The sequence below is a fragment of the Aulonocara sp. 'chitande type north' Nkhata Bay genome, linkage group LG9, assembly GCF_057382095.1.
Source record: "Aulonocara sp. 'chitande type north' Nkhata Bay isolate Kocher_YH1m ecotype deep benthic linkage group LG9, A_spYH_male_GT1.1, whole genome shotgun sequence".
Classification (NCBI taxonomy): Eukaryota; Metazoa; Chordata; class Actinopteri; order Cichliformes; family Cichlidae; genus Aulonocara; species Aulonocara sp. 'chitande type north' Nkhata Bay.
Window position 1 is genome coordinate 28,557,064 of NC_141352.1, and position 20,783 is coordinate 28,577,846.

Genomic DNA, 20,783 nt, shown 5'->3' on the forward strand with positions numbered 1-20,783 from the left:
TAAAGTTAATCATTTTCATGACTACTGTTACTGGAATACCGCTTTTATTTTGAAAAGATCACAATCAGACCGGAAGTATGGAGGAGTTCCGCGTTTAAAGCATAAAGCTAGCTTCAGACAGACTGAAGGAGCTCACTGTAGAAGAGGGTCTAACCGCTGGCTTGAAATCTAAAACGTGCTGACTTTACTGGCGGAAATGTAAAGACTTTATTCGGAGAAGAGGCGACAGAAATAACCGTTAAAAGAAGGCCAGAACAGCTGAGGCGGTAAGTTAACTGATCAGATATGAAGCTAAGTTATGGAGCTGTGTTAAAGTTTCTGTTTTTAGAGTTTCGTTTTCAGCTGCTGTGAATTGTTATTGTTGGGACTTCAAGACGGTCAAAGTGACAAAAAAATCCACCGTCGGGTCCAGTTAATTTGATGTTTTACTGTACAGAAAGTAGCAGGGAGCGGATTTAAAGTGGCGACTGTGATGTGATACTGAACTGTTTACCTCTGAAACTATGATTAGCCTGGACTTTCCCATCAGATCACATGGTTTATTAAAAGTGAAATTATCAATTATAAAGGTCACCGATGACTGTTTGATTTACCTGAATGTTGATCCTTCCTGTTGTTATCCTTCCTCTGCCACTCGTGTCCTTTTTCAGTGTGGATTGGCCATTTTTGGATTGATTTTTAAAATAATAAACAAGGTTGCAAGTTTTGCACCTAGCTATTTTTTTATTTTTTTTATTTAAGGATAAGTATTTGTTAAAGTATATTAAGTATTTAATCTGTGAACACGTGGAAAAGTTGTGATCAGGCGTTAATACTATGTAGTTGAAGAACGTCTAAAAATCAGGTGGTAACTCAGGTAATCACTGTTATGAAACCATTGTGTTTGACTTCCGTGTATTGGATCATTTCATCAAATTCCTTTTATTTGACCAGCTCACATAAAAAAATAAAATAAAAAAGAAACTATGGAGTGATGCCCTTCATAATAGGAGTTATGGGAAAGGTCAGAAAGTTCAGGTCCCTGCTGTTATTAGACTTCTCAAAAGTCATTTTTCAAGTGAAGACGAGGGCTCAACTTTTTAGGTGTTTTTATAGCATCATTTTTTGAGAGTCAATTTAAAATTTGTTATGTAGAAAACTACTTGACCTCGTTCCTACAGATGTTTTAGAGTAAATACCTGTTTTTGTGGCTCTCAGGTATGGAGTCTTGTTTTGCCACCATAATAAAGATTAATACTTACTATCTCAAAATTTCAATATCTAACCCAAATTTTTGACTTACAAGTGGTTTTTTTTGTTTTTGTTTTTTTTCACTGGCAGAAACAACTTTCCACTCTTATTCCTGATTTAGTTTTCTGTGGGGAACCTTTGTAGAGCTTTTGTATAATTTCAGTAATCTGCTGACATTTTTGGGTCCTTATATTGATGCTGTGGTAATGATTTATATATTATCTTTATTTATCCTGATTGTTATTGGTAAATACAAATCATCTATAAAAACTGCATGACTGAACTTTGACATAGTAGACACACCAATAAGCTGGACATCTTTAACCCTGCAGGAAAGCAGGGTAAGATAGACAGAAAACAGCCCGAGGCCTCAAACGGTCCCTGCATAACAACGTGGAATGAGGCGTGGCTGGAACCAGCAGGGGACCTGCTCTCCACCTGCAGACAGCCACACCTGCAAAGCTTTATTACAGTAGTTTACAGATCATATTTAATAATAAACTGAGTGTCTTGGTCATCTTAACAAAACGCTATCGGAATTTTGAGGTTTAATGTATTTTGAAATTTGGAGGTTACACTGTGAGTTTAGCTTTTTGATCTCCTCTGGCAGTCTTTGCTGAGTCTCGCCGCACATTAATGTGACTTTTATGTTTTCCTCTAATCAGTTATTTCTTTTACAAAAACCGTCTCACAGACCGAAAATAACAGCGAATTTGCAGTGATTTTCCAAACCAAATAAATCAGCTGATCCTCGATTTTGAAGCCCTGGAACGATCTCTAAAAAGTTCTCTTCTCTTTCTAACAGCAATGAGCAGCAGTCCTGCGTCCGTCCAGATGGACGAGGCCAGGAGAAGAGCCCAGTCTCTCCTTTCGTCCTCGGGTTCAGCTCAGGAAGTGAAGGCCGACGTTCAGACGATGGCCACTATCGAGCTGCCTCTGTCGGAGAAGTACCGCCACGTCTCAGCTGAGGTTATGCTGAAGGAGAACTCGGCAGGTCGTAACAAACAGGAGGTAATCTTTTCTCTTAAACGATCGCTTTAGTGCAGTTTGATGTAACATTTCTGTGTCTGTTTGATCCCCAAAGGTCTACTCAGTTTTTTTTTTTTATTAAGGAAAAAAGATTTTGTGACACTTATCTTTGATTTTTTTGGATGAAAACAAAGATGAAGATATCCACAGGGGAGTGAAAAATTATCTTCAGCACTGTGGCTTCTGTTAGTAAATTTGTTCCAATCTTAAACTGCTACAGTAGCTTTGCATCATTCATTATTCAAAATAATCCTTATGCATTTTACACTGGGACTTGACAGTTCATCCTCTGTCTGAAACGAGCTGTTAGCCCCTCCCCATTTATGTCAGCTTGTTTCTGTTTGGTTACCCCTCTGTAAAAGATTTTGAGAAGGCCGAATAGGGATTTCCCTCTCTATTATGTCACACAGAACCAGGAGCTTAAAATAAAGTCAGTGTTTGGAGCATTTTTCTTTTCTGTAATCAAGTTTGAGTATCGATATCATGGGATATAGCATAGCTTCAGCAGCAAAACTGCAACACTTCAATGTCTATGACATAGAGAAACAGAAACAAGTATTAGTATCCTGGATGCTTGTATTGTATTGCATAGTAATTCACAGGAGATATGAATAGGATAGGATATGAAAGCTCTTTTTTTAACCTGCATTTGATACCAGCCTCATCTGCTAGCTGTGATTCATTGTAACATTGTTGTTAACTAAATCATCACAAATAATTCATTTGGATGGAATAATGGAGGCAAACTGATTAACATCAATACTAATTTTTCTTCTCACCAGGTCCTGGAGTCTTTGAATCGATTCATCAAAGCCTTGAGCATCCTGGAGAAGTATGGCTGTAACCTGACCTCTCCCACCAGACCCAGATACTGGAGGAGTGTCAAGCACAACAATCCTGTTTTCAGGACTACAGTGGATGCCATCAAAGTGAGGAAAAAACTCCATCGTGTCCAAAGATTGTGCAGAAACTTTGACTGAGAACCTTTAAGTTTTGTTTAAAAGATTAGGATTGAAATGTGGGTTTTGGTCCACAGGGAGGCCGCAGAGTCCTCTATCTCTACGGTTACACTAACCAGCAGGTCGACGGCCTCAGCTTTCCCGACGAAGTCGAGGATCCGGATACTGAAAAAGTCGCAGCGGTGACGCTGGAGGTCATGACGCTACGCACGGAAGTGGATATGATAGTAAAGGTTTGTATCGACTCCTAAGCAGATCTGATCATCGGTAACATGTGCGTGCAGTTTTGATGTTCCATTTTCTTATGTTTGTTTGTTCAGGGCACTCATCCTCACCTAGAACACTTCAAAGAAATCATCCCATTCGTCATCCCAAAGGTGTGTACACGTTTCAAAAGGCTGTCGGCCGAAAAGTTCATTTAAGTTCATTAAAGATAAAAACAGGCTGAATTAAGATAATCTGTTTTTTAATGTTTGTCCTTTTCAGACTTCATTCGTTTTGTTTGTCATGCTGATATTTATTTCTTTTTGTTAAGGCTCAGATGGTGACTGACTCTGTGGCTAAGCTTCCCGTAGAGGAAAAGAAGCAGCAGCAGCAGCAGCAGCAGGGGGACAAACCTCTGATCCTGCCTCTTCCTCCTAAACCTGCTCTGGTGCCAAAACCTTCAACAGGTCAGCTACTGCCACACCTGATGGCCTGGGAGTTTTTATTTTATTTATTTTTTCATTCCAGCAGTTTTTCTTCTTAACTCTTAACCAAATTAGTTTCTTCTTCATTTGATGCCACAAAGTTAAGAAGCTTTTTTAGAAACTTTGCTGTGCTCCGAAGCAATTTATAAACTTTGTATAGCATTTTTGAAGACGCACAGTTATGGTAAAATAAAAGTACACCCTCTTTCAGGTCTAAAGTTTCCATATCACGTATTACTCTGCGTCATTACGTTAAGAACAAAAACAAGTATGGCTTATTTAGAAGGGTTGCCAGGAGAACGCCTCTTCTCTTTAAGAAGAACATGGCAAAGTTGAACACGTCTAAACAAACCACAGGACTCCTGGAACAATGTCCTTTGGACAGAGTGGGCCAAACTCAGCATATCAGCACAAACACCTCATGACACCTACCGGGCACAGTGGTGGAGAGGAGATGATTTTGGGATCTTGCAGACACTGAGTAAACCATGAACTCTTCAGTATACCAATGTATTTAAGAGTCAAATGTAAGGAATATCTTGTGGTGTTGTTTATCTGAGGATGTATTTAAATTTTGTGAAAAATGGCAACGACCTGATATGTTTTAAAAATGTGGTCTGTTTCGTGTTTGTCTCCAGGCTCTGCTGCAGTGAGCGGGTGCAGTTTGTGCGGCGGAGACGCGTCTCTGTTTTGCTCGTCATGTGACAATCCACATTTCTGCGACGCATGCGATGACCTCTTCCACCGACACCCCAACAGAGCCAGTCACAAGAGGGACAAATTACAGCAAACCAAACAAAGTAGGCCGAGTTACATCTGCAAAACAAAAGCCAAACCTCGGCTCTGCTTGTTTTTTGCTGCTTACTGTTTTAACTCTTCGTCTTTTTCTTGCAGACACCTGCACCATCTGTGGAATTTCTGCTGTCCATGCTCGTTGCGCCACATGCCTCCAGAGGTTGTGTCTGAAGTGCGACAAGCTGTACCACTCCCACCCTGATCGTAAAGGGCACAACAGGACCATTACTACACCTGCTAAAACATCCAGGTGAGAAGAGAAACCCACATTCAGCTCTTTATTTGGCAGCAGATCAAAGCCAGGAAGGACACAGGCTGGATTTGTTCACCATTTCCTTTGTTACAATAAAGGATCAACTTTGTTTGATCAAAACTCCAAAGGTTTTTGCTGAGAATCAAACACCAGGGTCTCTAGAGATCCCTGAAATGTCTTAACAATGTATTTTATCACATCTGGGGATCTGCAGCTGTGGAGGAAATGAAGATTAGCTGAAGACGTGTTCTTGTTAGGAGCTGAAAAAAAATGTTGTCCTTCTCCGCTGCTTTTCAGCCCGTCTCTGTCCCCGTGGGAGTGCTCTCACTGCACTACAGTGAACGAGATGCGAGCCGTTCTCTGCACGACCTGCGAACGGCCTCGACTCGCCACAGCTGTGTCCACTGTTCTGGAAAGCACCATGTCACTTCCTGCATCGCCGAATGCAGGTAAGAGCAAAGGTTTACACACGCAGCAGGTTACAGGGTGTCTGTGAATTAACACATTTGCTTATAAAAGGCCCTATAGAGTTTAAAGTTCACTTGCTTATCCACCCTCTTTGTTATTTTAGAAAAAGGGGAAGATCCAAGTGTAAGAAAAAATGGTTGGAAATTGTTATTTATTATTATTGTTCTCTGTGGTTAAAACCAATTCCTAGAAGTTCCCACTAAGGACAGGAATCCCTGTTTTGAGGATGAATGAAACTTAAGATATAGCTTAAGATAAACATAGTATTTTTTGACTTATTTGCCCACACACTCAGGCAATATTTTTTAAAGGTATTTATAGTAAATTTCTGTATTTTAAAAGAGCTGAAACCTTTCAAAATCAACTAAAGCTTTCAAGAGAATAACATCAAACACTATGCGTTTGTGGTTAAAGAATTCATGCACTGCACTGCATGTAATACCAGGTTGTATCACTAGGGGGGTGCCGAGGGTCAAGGTCACCTTTCTTTTAAACTAGGGAGGTCATCAAGGTCACATCAGAGGAAATCTCTTAAATATGAGTGGGCAGCTGAAAAGAGATACACGCTGGTAACTGGTGCCCCCTGGTGGTGAAAGGAATAGTTCAAGCCTCAGGAAGTTTTGTCTTAAATTTTATTTAAGGTGCCATTAAGGTTGACTTAAAGGCTTAAGTTTAATTTTCAGACGCCCTGTGCCCTCGAGTTAAAGTAGAAATGCTTTTAATTTATTAAAAGCACCGAACTTTAACTTATTATGGAGGAAACATTTGTTTTTACATAAATATTCTGCATAATATGTTAAAGTTTGAAAACTATTTGATTTGAACTGAACTGTGTTGGTGCTCGTTCTCTCAGAGTGGCAGTGTAAGAGCTGCACTGTGATGAATCAGGGCAGCAGCATCCTCTGCGAGGTGTGTGAGCGCCCCCGTCTGGCCACTCGCCCTCCGGTCTCCTCTGACATGTCCATCCTCAGATCTCTGTCTGACGCAAAGGTTTGTCTCCTGCTGCTGATAACGCTACTAACCTGTTTCTTATTTTCTCAGTCTTTACTGTGCTGAGCGTTGGCACAGACTGAGACTACAGATTCCTGCTGAATGAAAACCTTTTCTGTTAGTCTTAGCTCTGCGGGGAACACATTTATCTACAGTCACTTGTTGTTGGGTTTTCAGTGAAGTAGAGAATTCATAAGAAGACCGATTAATGAAAAACATTAATTTGCTGTTAAATTATTCTGCTGATTAGATGTTTCTGAGATGTTTTTGGCTAACTCATGTTGTTGTTTCATCGTATGTACAATATATTTAGGTTTGACCTTGTTTGTAAGACATTCTACATCAGCGATCCCCAACCCCGGCCCACAGACCGGTACCAGTTACATGAGTTGTTTGGGCCCGGGTGTGAAATTTGTGTTTCAGGGTTTTTATCGTTAACTCAGTTTCCCTGGGTCTTTTCCCGTGTTGTAGTTGTGCGTCTTGTTTTGAAAGAAATATTTACATATTACCATAGCGACCAGAGAGGAGGATGTAGTTGGCGCATTTTAGGAGGACGCTGCTAATAAAGTTACACAATTACACAGTGAATTCTCATTTATTATTATATTTACAAAATACCACAGTTTTTGTCTTGGGCGTAAATATTGTCTGACATTAAACCGGTCTGTGGCGCAGAAAACGTTGGGGACCGCTGTTTTACATGGTAGCCTCTGTCTTACACCTGCTGTTCTTTAAGCTTAACAGCTGTACCTATCTCTAGATATAGTCAGTTTTTCTTGTATTAGTCAATAGACCAGGATCCATATTGTCATCATCATCATGGTCAGGATCATTATGACGTCCTGAATCACCACCTACCAATCAGATATCTAGACCTTGTCCACAGATAGTAGGAGGACTTAATCCTTTTTTTATAGCATTAAAGTCAAGTTTAAGCTACACATGAAAATATTACCATAATGTCAGACATAACTTAAAGCACGAATGCCATTCTCACTTGGATTACACTCAGGTTAGTTTAAGTGAGGATGGAGGTGTCCCAGCAAAGCCTTTGAAGTCATCAGTTTTTGTTAGTGTTTGCTTTACATGCTTTTCTTTCTTCTTCTAGCAGTGGACCTGCCAATTCTGCACCTTCGCTAACACCAAGGCCTCCACAGTGTGTGAGATGTGCAACATGTCCCCTAAAGATTCTGGTGGACTTTCTCTGCCCCAGTCTCTCCAGCAGACGCCGTGCGGACCTAAGGACCGGCCACAGCCGAAGCCCCGAGTCAACCTGGAGCTGAAGAGGCAGAAGACGATGAAAGAAGACGGGCTCGCTCTTGTCCGTCACATCAGAGTATGGCAAACGTTTGACATTTTTCAAAATAAATCACAATATTATAGAATTGAAATGCTGGAAAAGAGAAGATGCATTACGTTTCTCATTCACAGGAAGCAGAAAAGCGAGGCATTAGCCCAGAGGAGGTGTACGCCGCTCTGGGCGCGTGCGGTGGCAGCAACGTTAATCCCTGTGACTGGCTGACCTCAGAGCTGCCTCACCTGCTGGATGAAATCTGCGCCATGGCCGCCTCAGTCCAACTGAACTACAAAATGGGGCGTGTCGGGACGCAGCCCGTGCTGGAGAGAGACGGAGGCGAGTCCGAGAAGAGCGGTCCGACCTCCATAGGTGACAGCATGAAGCTGTCCAGAGCTGAGGCCAAGCTGGCGTGGCTGAAAACAGGAGGAGAAACCGACAAAGCCGTGAGAGAGCTGCTGAGAGACCGCAAAGAAAAGGTGGGACAATTAAAAGCACATTAAAGTTTTTTAAATACATATTTATTGTTAAAAGAAAGTATGAACTTTTCTTCCTTCTATCTCAAAAAGGACTCTTTTTATTTTTAACCTTCATACTGCAAATATTTTGTGAATTACGACAGAAAATTGTTTCTTTTGATTTAAGAAAATCATTTGACACACCTCAAAATCCAAAAACGTCTGTTTGCTTTTCTCCACAACATGTGGTTGGTTATAACTTAAACTTCACAGGGATTAAAATGAAAATGTAAAAAATCCAAGTTGTTGCTGGGAACTTCCCAGTTTTCACTACACTGCTGGGACCTCTCACCTGTTGTTTGGTGAGATTCAAACCTCTTTACTGGTGAAAGAGCAAATGCCTGTTTTTAATATTGTTTATCAGCAGTGTAAAGACTCTTGATGTGAGTCTTTTATGTTCACTGCAGCCATTTAAAGTGATTCCTTTGTTTCATTGTTTTGTTTTTGTTGTTCCTGCTGGGTGAAGATGAAGGAGCTTCACTCTCTGGGCTTCCAAGATGTGGCCCAATGCGAGGAGGCCCTGCGGCAGAGTGGAGGTGAGATGCAGGGGGCTTTGTCTCTGCTTCAGCGCCCCCTGCTGGAAGCTTTCCACCAGCGAATCTGGACAGCCCAGCCCGAGCCGCCGATTGATCCCGCACACCCAGACAAACAGGTTTGACTAGAAAGAGATTTTTGTTTTGACGTGTATCTTTTTCATTTTAACATAAACCTCTGTGCTGACCTGGCTTGCTCCCTTCAGAGGACGTGCAGGCGGCTGCTGGCATTGTATGACCTGCCCAGCTGGGGGCGCTGCGAGCTCGTCCTGTCGCTGCTCCAAGAGCCGGGTGTCAGCTACTCCCTGGAGGATGTGGTGCAAGCCGTGAAGGAGTCACATGACAGAGATTTTATCAGGCGTCTCCTCAACAACGAGTGCCCCATCTGTCTGAGCATCTTCCCCCGCAGCAAGGTGGGTCATCGGGGAGAGCGATCTGTTTCCGCAGCAACCAGTTATGTTTAATGCACAGCTCTTAAAGTCTCTTTCTTTTCCCCTTGGTACTCCAGATGCAGTCTCTAACGTCCTGTCAGTGCTCGGTGTGCCTCGAATGCTTCAAGGCCCACTTTACCATCGCCGTGAGAGACAAACACATCCGAGACATGGTGTGTCCCAGCTGCTGCGAACCCGACATCAACGACCCAGAGAAGCTGGACAGCTACTTCTCCACGCTGGATATACAGGTGAACTCAGAGGAAATGTGCCGGAAACGTTAACGTGAAAAGTCCTAAATAGGATTTTTAACAAGAGACACCAGATGCATCTTTAAACAGGTCATTTATTTTTGTTACAAATACATGACACAGAGCATATTTAAAGTAATAAAAGGCATTTCTGAACAACACTTTAGCTCAGTGGATGAGCAAGAGACCACGTGCCACATGGCACTAGTGCAGCAGTCCGGATTCAAATTCCCTCCCCACGCCTGTGAAAAGCTGTTTTCACACGTTCACTGAGCCCTGAACTCTTCTAGATATTTCCTGTTGGAGGCGCATGTGCATCATATCACATAATAAACACTTTGACCTGCACTCTCTCTGCTACAAAGTCTGTGCCGTGTCCTTTTGTGTTGATGTGAGAGAAGCACAGGGGATAATGGCCGCTTGAATTAGTAGTAAAGTGGGTGTCCTGCCTCTCTCAGCTCCAGCTGCCTTTGCCTAAACCTCAGAGTATTTCCACAGACGACAACATGCCTGATGTGAATTGTCTCCTGCTACATGTGAGAAATAACTACAGACAAAGTCTCAATCATATTTCCCAAAGCCTAAACAGATGTGCAATATAAACAGCTGTATAAACAGATTACGCGTACTATAATTATTTACTCACGAACTGCAGCTTGAACATCTTTTCCTGACTGTATGCAAGGCTGTGGGGAACACTTCAGGGGCTTTTAGTGTCGTCTGCAGATACAAGGGCCAAGATTTCAGTTTGCATCTGATTCTCCATGTGATCATAAGTACTTATGAAGAAATTATGAAACTGGGGTTATTTGTGGGTTGATGGGAGAATGGAGCTTTGTTTCAGCTATTAAGACAGAATTTGATCTGTAAACAGATTTTTAGCTCTTTAAGATATTCTTAGAAGATGCTGTGGATTGTAATCATGCATGATAATTGCATTTATCTCAACATAGTCATTTTTAAACAGGGTGAAGTGCTCAGAGGGGGAAGATGTTTTGTTTAAAGTGCACAAAATGACATTAAACTAGTATCAAAACCTGCAGCTGTTTTTCGTCTTATAATAACGACGCGGCGACGCCTCGTGTCGTGTTTTGTTTTCCAGCTGAGGGACTGCCTGGAGCCTGAGGTGTACGACTTGTTCCACAAAAAGCTGACCGAGCACGCTCTCATGAAAGACCCCAAGTTCATGTGGTGCTGTCATGTGAGTTCACCGTAACGCAGTCTGCTTGTTCGCCCCTGTCGTTTAATCTTCTTAACAATCAGATTTCCACCCTGTAATTTGCATTCCATAGTTTTCATACAACACATAATTTGGGTTATTTTAAGCTCCGTCTTTGAAGCCTGGATTTTATTGACAGTGTAACCAGACAAGGACAGACAATCCTTGAACGCACCTCAGAGTCAAAATAATCTAGTTTTATCCTGTAGTTGTAGCAGTTGTTTGAAATTTATATATGGAGTTAGATTAAGTAAAGAAACAAACTAATTTTCTTGAAAACATTAAAAGAATAAGGAATTAGGAACTTTGGATGTTAGTGCTGTAGATTACAGTTGTTTTTTTTGTTGTTGTTTTAGAAAATTATTTAAAACCAAGCAGAGATCTTTTAGCCTTTTCTCTTTCCTGTCTTTCTCAGTGCACGTCTGGGTTTATCAACGAGGGAGACCAACTGAAGGTCACATGCCTGTCTTGCCACAAGAGTTTTTGTGCTCAGTGCAAGAAACCTGTGAGTATAATCTGAAATATTTTCCGTTGTGCATGGGAGCTGTCTATCTTATCTTACATTTGATTAAAAATAAGGAAGAGGTCTCAGAAGTTTCCACATGCAACCTTGAAACTTTGCCACTTCAGTACAGGAAGCACTCAAATCATTAACCCCTTCTCTGGTCACAGTGGGAACCTCAGCACCAGGATGTGTCCTGCGAGCAGTTCCAACTGTGGAAGAGGGAGAATGACCCGGAATACCAGAGACAGGGACTGGCTGGCTATCTGAGAGACAACGGAATTAGTAAGGCTTGCCAGAGACTCGACCTAAAACCACAACCACAAGTTTCATTTCCATGTTTGGCTCCTCTGTTTGTACATCAGTCAGCTTCCCTCACCACACACAGACACACAGTTTGAATGTGTGCTTTCATCTGTGCCAATTGTTCCTGTTTTCGCTCTTATCTCATCTTCCTGCAGCATGTCCTCACTGCAGGTTCCAGTACGCTCTGACGAAGGGCGGCTGCATGCACTTCAGCTGCTCGCAGTGCAGGTACCAGTTCTGCAGTGGCTGCAACAACCCCTACCACAAGGTGAGGGTGAATTATAGGATGAATGTTTGTATGGTAGACAGCCCCCTTTTTCTTTGTCATATCAGTGGCATGTAGGCTTGAGCTCCAATTCTCCATAATATCACAGCTCTAGAAAGAGGGCTGAGCCTGTTGGGAGGATGTGCTTTGTATGAGACAAGCTGCAGGTTGCAGTCTCATTTGTTTCAGGACACATCCTCTGGTTCATTCTTCATCTTCTAATGTCTGGAAAATTCATACAATTTGGTTTAAGACTGATATATTTAGACAAATATTACACATCTTAAAGTGTTGCAATTTTTAGTTAAAAGTGTAACATTTTCTTTAACCTGACTAAAACCTGCTGCTCCTTTTTTTGCAGACTAAATGTAAGCCTGACTGCTCTCTCAATTGCTTGCACGCTCATCACCCTCGAGACTGCCTCTTCTATCTTAGAGACTGGGAGCCTCCCAGACTACAGGCGTTTCTACAGGTGAGACGCTCACGTATGTATGTTTCTTTGCATTGTTTGCATTATTTGCATTGCTGATTGTTGTACAGGAAGCTGCAGCCGACCTACGTGGATTACATATCAGCTGACAGCTGTGCCGCTGAATCCACCTGGCTCCACTCTCTAAAATATCCTGCTCCACCTGTCCTCTCACAGCTGAGCTAAAAACCACAAACCACACATGTATTTTCTTCTGCTGTTCACCCAGTAAATTGTTTTTATTTTAAACTGTTGCTTTCCATGAGAGATGGTTCAGTTCCTGTGTTACCTGAAGCAGATGGCAGTCGGCCATGAGCTGAAGCAGACAGCGGGCGAGAAATGTTTGTTCATACTGACAGGAATCACAGAGCGCTTTACAGGAAATAATCTGAGACAATGCAGAGTTTAAAGAATTGAAATGCATTGCAGAAACTTATAGTAAGGGAAACAGAATCAAAATGCAGAGTATGAACTGCAGAAAAGCAGAAACTGCCACAAAACATGTGACTTAGCTGACCTTTAGGAGGCCTCTGGGTCAGCTGACCTCAGGTGAATATTTTAAAAGAGCTCAATTTCACTTTCTTAAAGCTGCACTGGAACAGGAAGCCGGCGAGTGGTGGATCTGGTGTGAGACCCAGTAGTGAGCCTAGCAGCAGCATATTAAATGACCTGCAGGTGATCCAGGGCAGATTAACCAGAAAAAACGTTGATATTCGAAATGGAATATAAAAGCCACTGAGGTGTTCGTTGGCAGGGGTGACACGACGCCACTGTTATGAATGAAACTTGTCACAGTCTAATAACTCCAGCCGTACTCATCCTGTCTGTTTAACATATTATTGCACTGCCATCACTTGTATTTGTTGTTCCACAGTCTCTTTATCAACGTCATTCATCACAACAGCGCAGCGGTCACAATCTGTTTGCTTCTTCCGACCAATAACACCGGGCGCTAATTACATGTGTCTACCTTAAATACAGTCCCATAAACACACCATACTATAAAGTGACCCTTAGTAGCACACATAAGGCAACAACACAAAAAATGTCTCCCACAACAATATTTAAACATTTCTCGTTTTTTTTTTTTTACCCTGACTCCAGCTCATATCTCACTACCAGTGGGATTTAAGTAAAGTCGAGCAGCGTCTTTCATACAGATGCTGAAAGTAAAGCTGTTAATAGATGATAAATGTTATCAAAGAAATCATGAGGAGAAGAAGTGAATAAACAAAAGGACCGGTGAGGAAATGCTTCGTCTTGGGCTCTCGCGATGATCAGGAGAAAGAGGTTTTGGAATAGTTAAGTTTGTGTTATTGTGACTTTGTCCCACAGAACCACAGATAGTTTTCTGGCTTCAAAGAGGTCCATTTTCTTTTTAGTGTGCTCTCCCCGCAAACCAGCTTACACCTTTACAGCTTAATTATTATTAATTGTTTGAGCAGCTCTGTGTACTCTGTCAATGTAAACCACATTATCCAATTTTCTAAATGTATTTCTAATATAATGCACTTTGACAAAATAATGTAATATCAGCTGTGTTGGAATGAAGATATTTAAGGTCATCTGGAGGATAAACTGACTGGCAGGGAAAATGATTTGATTGTAAAGGATAAAACAAAATGTCCTTGTGTTCATACAGTCCACTGTGCCAGATATAGTAAATAGAGCCTATGTCCTGTTGTAAATAGAACTTTGTTTGTGCTTGGTGTGTCCCCTCCCCTTTGAGTCACCAGGAATTTGGCCTTTTGACAAATAACAACACAAGTTTTATTTTGTGATTTATCCTCACTAATAACTCGTCTCTTTGCGGCTCTATTATATTTATAAGTAAGAGGTGGATGGTATGTGAGGGTTTGTTTAAACCTGATGAGCTCGTCCCCGATCTAAATGTAAAGAGCGTGTTTATTGATCTGTTTTTCTGCCCTTAGAGGAGCGGTGTGGAGTTCAACACGGATCCCTCTAATGGAGCTCAGACCGGTAAAACAGTTTTTTGTGTTAATGGGAATCCTGGCATGACTGAACAATTTCTGAAAATTAAGTGGTCGGATTTGCTTTTCAGGATGTTTAGAGAAGCGAAGTCGGATGCTGAGCATTTCATTTCTCATTTGTGCAAAACAAAAACAAACTTTGGCAATAAAAGCATTAAAAGAAAAATAAATGCATTCACCTTTATTCATGCATATCCAGTTCACAACAATAGTTGTGAGGGAGTGTTTTATATTTTACCATAGACTTTACGATATTAGAGAGTCAATCAGAACAATCGGAAGATCCTCTTTGAGCAGCATTTAGTGACAGCGGGGAGGAAGAATATTCTTTAAACAGGAAGACACAGTGCAGGGCAGCCATCTGCTGCAACCATAGAGAAACAACGGAGAAAAGAAACTGAGTGACATGCTGCAATAGCATCAGGCTGTTTATAGGCTCAGGGTGCGAGGGACTTCCCACAATGCACTAAGGGACGGTTCAGGGTCACCTGATTCAGCCCTTATTATAAGCTTTATCATAAAGAAAAGAGTCTAGTCTTAAAAGTAGAGAGGGTGTCTGTTTCTTAGATCTTTGAAAATCGATAGCAGTGTATTTGTTTATGATAATATCTGAAAATTGAGCTCTGTAAATAAATACTGCGCTACATGGATAAAAGTACTGGGCCTGCTATACACCAAACAGGAGCTGTTATGAAGCTGCTGGTGCACAGCGTTTGTGCTGCTGTTAATGGCGGGGGAGGTTTGCAGCTCGGCAGCTATGCCTCAGCACATGGTGTAATCCGCTCTTTAACGGTCAGGCCCGACACCAGGCCGAGTCGCTGAGGTGCCTAAATGCTTCCTCTTCAATCGGATTGTGTAATATTTCAGAGGGAAGACATTTCACAAACAGACTTGCTGCTGTGGTGGCATCCTGTTGCATTACCACACTCAAGCTCCTCAGAGCGAGCCATTCCTTCCTAAGCGTTTGTAAAGGCAGACTACATGGTGAAGTGTTCGATTTTACACACCTGTGGCTCAATACTTTGGTCCATATGGTGTTTCATCACCCTCATAGTAATGATGATAATGTTGCTCATATTCAGTAAATAAGGAGTTTAGACATAAGAAATATTTAAATGGATACAAGATTACAGCTGATGTTTAGGAATGATGTAATATGACAGTGATGTTGTTAAGGGGCTGTTAGTTCTAGTGTCCATGCGTAGGAATGCAGGTGGTATTTAATAAATGAGCTCTAGCATGAATTCACTGACTGTTTGTTGTTGTTGTTGTTTTGTGGTTTTTATATACATTTTAATTGACTTTGTGTTTTTGGTGCAGATGAATGTGGTGTGATGGAGCAGAAGGATGAAGGCGGTCAGCAGGTGGATTCACCGTGTGGCATCAAAACACAGCCGGGACAAGCTGGACTCTGCGAGTGAGTGAATCTGTGTTTCCACGTGCGCTTCCTTTTACAGTTTTTCATGCATCTTAATTGCTTCGATGGAAGTTTCAAATTAGAACGCCACTCACAGCGCTCTTAGGCTAATTCCTGTTTCAACATATTCGATTTTCTCAATATGTTTGTACGCGCTGCTGTTGTTTCTACACATGAAGATGTTTTGTCATTGTTGTGGTTGCGGTTCTCATGTGATTTCCACAGCTCATCAAAACCTGTATACTGTCCTGCATTGACCTGTTGTGTTCAAAGAGTCAAAGCCTGTCAGTGGTGACGGTGAAGCTTCCCATCAAATAGAAGCATGTGCTCTCAGTCTTGTGTCACATGTGCATGTTATAGCACTGCTGATTACACATAATTGTATACTGTACATATATGGAGTATGGTTTTATTCTACTAGGCAGTTGTTGGTGTGTATTTTTTCTTTGTCCGTACCCTGAAGCTTGTAGCATCACAGGTGATTTGTGACACAGGGGGAAGTGATCGAGATACTTAAATGGGAGTTTTGATGACTGAGGGCCAGCATAAACATAAAGGTTCAATCAGCACTAAAGATTTATATATATTTTTTGTCATGTGTAGAGATAAGCATCACATTGAATCGGGTGTATTTTTTCTAACTCCAGCACAAAGGCAGCGGCTCTTATTTCCCTTCATGCCCAGTTTGCTGTTTGTAAGGATGAATGTTTATGCTGTGATTTGCACTTCTGTGTTGGTTTATAGTTTTTCATTTAGCACTGCAGTATGTTAGCATGAATGGAACCGAGGCTGAATAAGATGTCGTTTCTTTGTTTGTAGCCAGCAGGGACACACATTGAGAGTTTAATAAAACTTGAAGACTCCCTCATCGTGTAACCTCTGACACTCTTCAAGTCCCAGTTTGTCCAAATTGGGTTTTTTTTCTGGTTGCTGGTTTTTTTTTCCACTCCTGTCGAATCTTCTTTTTAAACCAGCAATTTGCACGTGGGAGAAACGCTAGTAATGTTTGCTTTTGCTCCCACTGTGATCTGTCTGACCTCATGATAGAAATATGTGACTCTTCAGTGGCTCCATTATGTTCAGCTGTGCCTTTGTCTGGTGGTGTGTTGTGACATCTTAAAGAATTTCCGCTCAAAACAGCTGCCTGCTGCAGCAGAAACATCCCTCCAAGAGTGATGACATAGAGCTAAACAATGAAGTCCCTAAAAAGCTTCCAATTCAACTTCTAGTTCAAGTTGAGGTTCAACCGTAAAAGAAGTTTTAATGTTGTTTTATGGAAACAGTCTGCGACATTTGAGACGGCGATAAATCATACACACAGGTGCAGAAACGTCTTAACTTCTGTCAGAGAGATTATCAGGGTTCACATTCAAGAAATCCAGCAGATCCGGAAAGACAGGATGATGCTGGAATTTCTTTTCTTGCATTATTCAGTCACTTCAGCCTCTTCAGATGAACCACTACGTACGCAGGTCCTCCCCAACACTGAAACATTTTACAAATTCCAATACATACCATACTGATTTACTGTAATCTCATTAGAAGACGGTAAACTGAGACGAGTTCAGGAACAAAGACGCCGTAAAAGAATTCATCACCACACCAGGTATCTGCTCAGAGATGCCAGGAACTGGCTAACATCAGCTTTTTCCTTTTAAAACCCAAAGTATGATTCAGAGAGTAAATCAGGTCAGGCAAGAAGACACACCAGTTTGAACTGTTTAGGTTCACTGTCACGGCAACATTTGTGGCAGCAGTTTCCAAAGAAAAGGGCCACTCTGCACTGCCTGCTCAAGCAGACTCAGCTGAACGGCAGCTTGTGAGTAAAGTGGTGGTCAGATAGTTTCCTCACATGTTGGTCGAGACCCAACACAGAGTCAATACTGGGATTGTTCAGGTTGTAGCTGAGTGAAGTCGTTTCCAACACACCGCCTAAAAATCAAAATCAAATATTGCAGGTGAATCTGTGCCTCCCTTGATGAAGATAACTTCTAAGATTCATGTGTGTTCCCACAGTAAGCACTACAGGGAGTACCTGGTGAGCCTGATAAACGCTCACTCTCTGGACCCGGCTCTGATCTACGACCTCAACGAGGTGATTCGGGCCTGTGAGAGGTACCAGGTGGACGTACAGCGAGGAGAGGGCGAGGAGGACAACGCTTACCAAGCTCGACTGCTCAAGGTGGGACGCCGATGAATGTATTCATGCACACAGACAAAGAGAGTTCAGTAGGACTGGGCACTTTGGATAATTCAGGGGAAAATAAAGAAACGATGACCAAACCAAACCAAAAAATGTCCTATAATTACTCTGAGAATGTCAATAAAAGCAATAACAACTAAAAGAAAAGAGAAAAAGGGGATTTAAAAAAATAATTAAAATAAAAATTTCTACCCTAACCTACGGTCATTATCTCTGGGTAGTGACTGAAAGAATGAGGGCTCTCCATAGAGACAGAATGAGGAGCTCGGTTTGAGCATGCCCTACCAGGAGGACGCCCCAGGGCCAGACCCAGGACCAGCTGCACAGATCATCTCTGTTGGCTAGCTTGGGAACGACTCGGTGTCCGCCAAGTCTGGTTGGATGGAAAGTAAAGATAGTATAAATACAGTATGAGAAAATATAATTAAATATAAAGTATATATGTAATGCAATGCTAGATAAACATAGCTGATTTGAAAATAGCTTATAAGAGAACCAGAAAAAATCCATCAAACTTAACTTATAATTCATATAAAAAAAATACATCAAATAAATAAATGAATGAATATGAGTGAATGAGGCTAAAATCAAGTTTATTTATAAAATGTTCACAGTAAAATAAAATTACAGATGACCAAGAAAAATTAAAATCAGCTACAATAATAAAACATCCAGCATTACTTTATGTATTTAAAACATTGATTAACCAATAAAAATTACTACAATCATCTTTAAGTACACTAACAATGTGAAAAACATTAGGAGCCACTAAAAATATAAAAAATAAATCTTGGAAAAAGTATATTTAAAAAACCAAAACATGATAAAATAGAGTTCAAAGGTACAATACGCTTTACCAAGTAAAAACAAAACACCGGAATAAAAATATGACTCATAAAAATTCAAAACAAACTCCAACATGGACACAAAGTTACTAAAAATATGTGATCATGGGGAGTCACACGGCATCTGTCCTTAAAAAGAAAGCAGAAATGAATTTAAGGAAACTGCCTGTCAAAGCAAGTCATATGTTTCTTCTGCTGTTCGAAGGCCACTCTCCACAGAAACCTTTACAAATAATTACTCTTTCTTAATTGGTTGAGATCATGTAGCTGATTTCTGTTCTCCCCACAGAAACTGATGGAGGTTCCTCTTGGAGAAAAAGTTCCTCGAAACAAATGAAGACTTCCAGACTTTTTTCCACCCAGATCCACATCAGAGGAGTGTACTATGAAGCACGCTCAACAAAGCTGGGCTTTCTCCGCTTTAGCTGGCTTGACAAAACCTAAAATCCCAGTCAGAGGATAACTGCTGCTTCTCAACTTTCTCTGTTAATGGAAGCTTTCTGGTCTGGGCTCACATTAAAGGTGGTGTTTGACGCATTATTTCACAAGATGATTGAATGCCATTTACGTCAATCAGAGGTCACTGAGAGAGATGAATGATATATTTTAAAAGAAAATGAAGCCAAAGATGAGTGCCACAGAAAGCTTTTAGCCTTGCCTAGAAAACCTCAATTTTAACGTGACAGTAGCAGATGAGAGCTTCTTCTCGAATGATCAAACCAGACAGTTTGTAGCATGTGACCGATCGCGGACTGAAAACTGGCAGCACAGCAGCTGATCATATGAAGGAAACTAAAGCTGTAATCTTAGAGAAATATGAACAGGTTAAACACAGAAAACAGACTCAGTAATGCTCCATCATCGGGATACAATAAATATAAATGAAATATAAATATTCCATTAATTCAACAGGCTTTGTCGTTTAATTCAGACTGAATACAGAATAATAAAACTGCTGTAAAACTCCAGGAAACGGAGAAAAAAAGCTACAAATAAAGTTTCTCCTAAAAATCTGCATTTAATGATTGATGCTTATTATTTATACTGTCACTAAAAACACTGAGCTCCACGGGGAATGGATGCACTGTTTCAGGTGATTTCATATGTGCTTTGGTGTAGCTGCAGCATAAATTACCATGGCGATGTAGCCCTGTAAGAAGAACAGCAAGGTTTAAAGCTGACGTTAACTCCATAAGCAGAGTCCTGCTTTCCATAGAACAGGACCAGGTTGCCTTAAGCATTAGTTACCATGGTGATCTAGCAGGTTAAACTGAGCCTGTGGTCACTGAGGTAGAGCAGGTGTGTGTGTGTGTGTGTGTGTGTGTTAGAATAAACGCGCTGTATGAATGTGTGTGCTTGAAGTGAATGAGGCTTGTAGTAAAAAGCACTTTGAGGGTTCATGTTCATTTAAGAGATCCACCTTCATCACAGTGAAAACTCTGACTTAAAGCTCGCCATGCCCAACTAACCAGTTTATCTCTTTGTAGTACACCTCTCTATATTCAGACTGTTTTTAATTAGCATGTTTATTTTATTTTAAATGTATTGGAAATTTGTTGTTTTATTTTGAAGGAGATAAACCTTTGGAATGGGTTTTTAAAAAAATCATTCATTTGTGATTTTCTTTTGCTCTCACGTCTGGTGCCTTTTAGGTAGCAGTGATGCACAAATTTTAAGATTTGAAAGGAAATAATTTGTGGTGTGGAGCTGGCTCTTGATGTAATAAACTCTCAGTTTGATTTATCCAGTTAAAAAAATGGAAACGTCTGTTTCAGAATAAATGTACGTTTATTAACCAAAATGGTTTTTTGGGGTTTTTTTTGTTTTTTCAATCTTTAACATTTTGTCTGAGAGTTTCTAGTTTTTTCTGCTTTATAACCGATGGGTGGAGATGAGGTTGAAAATCATCTCAATAAATAGAATGATTATTTTAACAAAAGTGGAGTTACTGATGTCCTTTGTTTTGACAGATTTTGTGGTGTTTTCATTAATACAGTTAATTTAGCCAAATGTGACTTTTAAAGTGTTGTTTTTAATGATAATTTAAATGTTACATTTGTGAACAATAAGATTACAGGTTAGTGTAAAGAAATGATACAAACTTGTGTAAGGAGAGGAGATTTCCT

General features: G+C 40.9%; 1 protein-coding gene across 3 annotated transcripts; it reads left to right on the forward strand.

Annotated features, from left to right (window-relative positions):
* The first annotated feature begins 67 nt into the window (after nt 1-67).
* Nucleotides 68-19,674, forward strand: LOC147322284 (E3 ubiquitin-protein ligase RNF31-like). Of its 3 annotated transcripts, none has more exons than XM_086306771.1 (24): nt 68-266; nt 2,036-2,241; nt 3,042-3,188; nt 3,296-3,451; nt 3,539-3,595; nt 3,754-3,889; nt 4,546-4,707; nt 4,802-4,952; nt 5,253-5,404; nt 6,277-6,413; nt 7,522-7,749; nt 7,845-8,186; nt 8,692-8,877; nt 8,965-9,171; nt 9,267-9,440; nt 10,543-10,641; nt 11,075-11,164; nt 11,332-11,446; nt 11,623-11,735; nt 12,094-12,204; nt 14,133-14,181; nt 15,513-15,609; nt 17,626-17,791; nt 18,947-19,674. In XM_086306771.1, exons 2-24 carry the CDS (start codon nt 2,038-2,040, stop codon nt 18,992-18,994), a joined length of 3,327 nt encoding a protein of 1,108 aa, XP_086162897.1. In that variant the 5' UTR covers nt 68-266; nt 2,036-2,037; the 3' UTR covers nt 18,995-19,674. The 3 variants fall into 3 exon arrangements, with proteins under 3 accessions (XP_086162897.1, XP_086162898.1, XP_086162899.1); XM_086306772.1 differs by having other exon boundaries at nt 7,525-7,749; XM_086306773.1 differs by lacking the exons at nt 14,133-14,181; nt 15,513-15,609; nt 17,626-17,791; nt 18,947-19,674 and adding an exon at nt 12,273-14,122.
* Nucleotides 19,675-20,783: the final 1,109 nt, after the last annotated feature.

Bases quoted from the DNA above. Each gene is read 5' to 3' on its own strand.
- LOC147322284 (XM_086306771.1), top strand. From the start codon at position 2,038: ATGAGCAGCAGTCCTGCGTCCGTCCAGATGGACGAGGCCAGGAGAAGA. The intron at 3,890-4,545 runs GTCAGCTACTGC...GTTTGTCTCCAG, and splicing joins GGTGCCAAAACCTTCAACAG to GCTCTGCTGCAGTGAGCGGG. The intron at 8,878-8,964 runs GTTTGACTAGAA...TGCTCCCTTCAG, and splicing joins CCGCACACCCAGACAAACAG to AGGACGTGCAGGCGGCTGCT.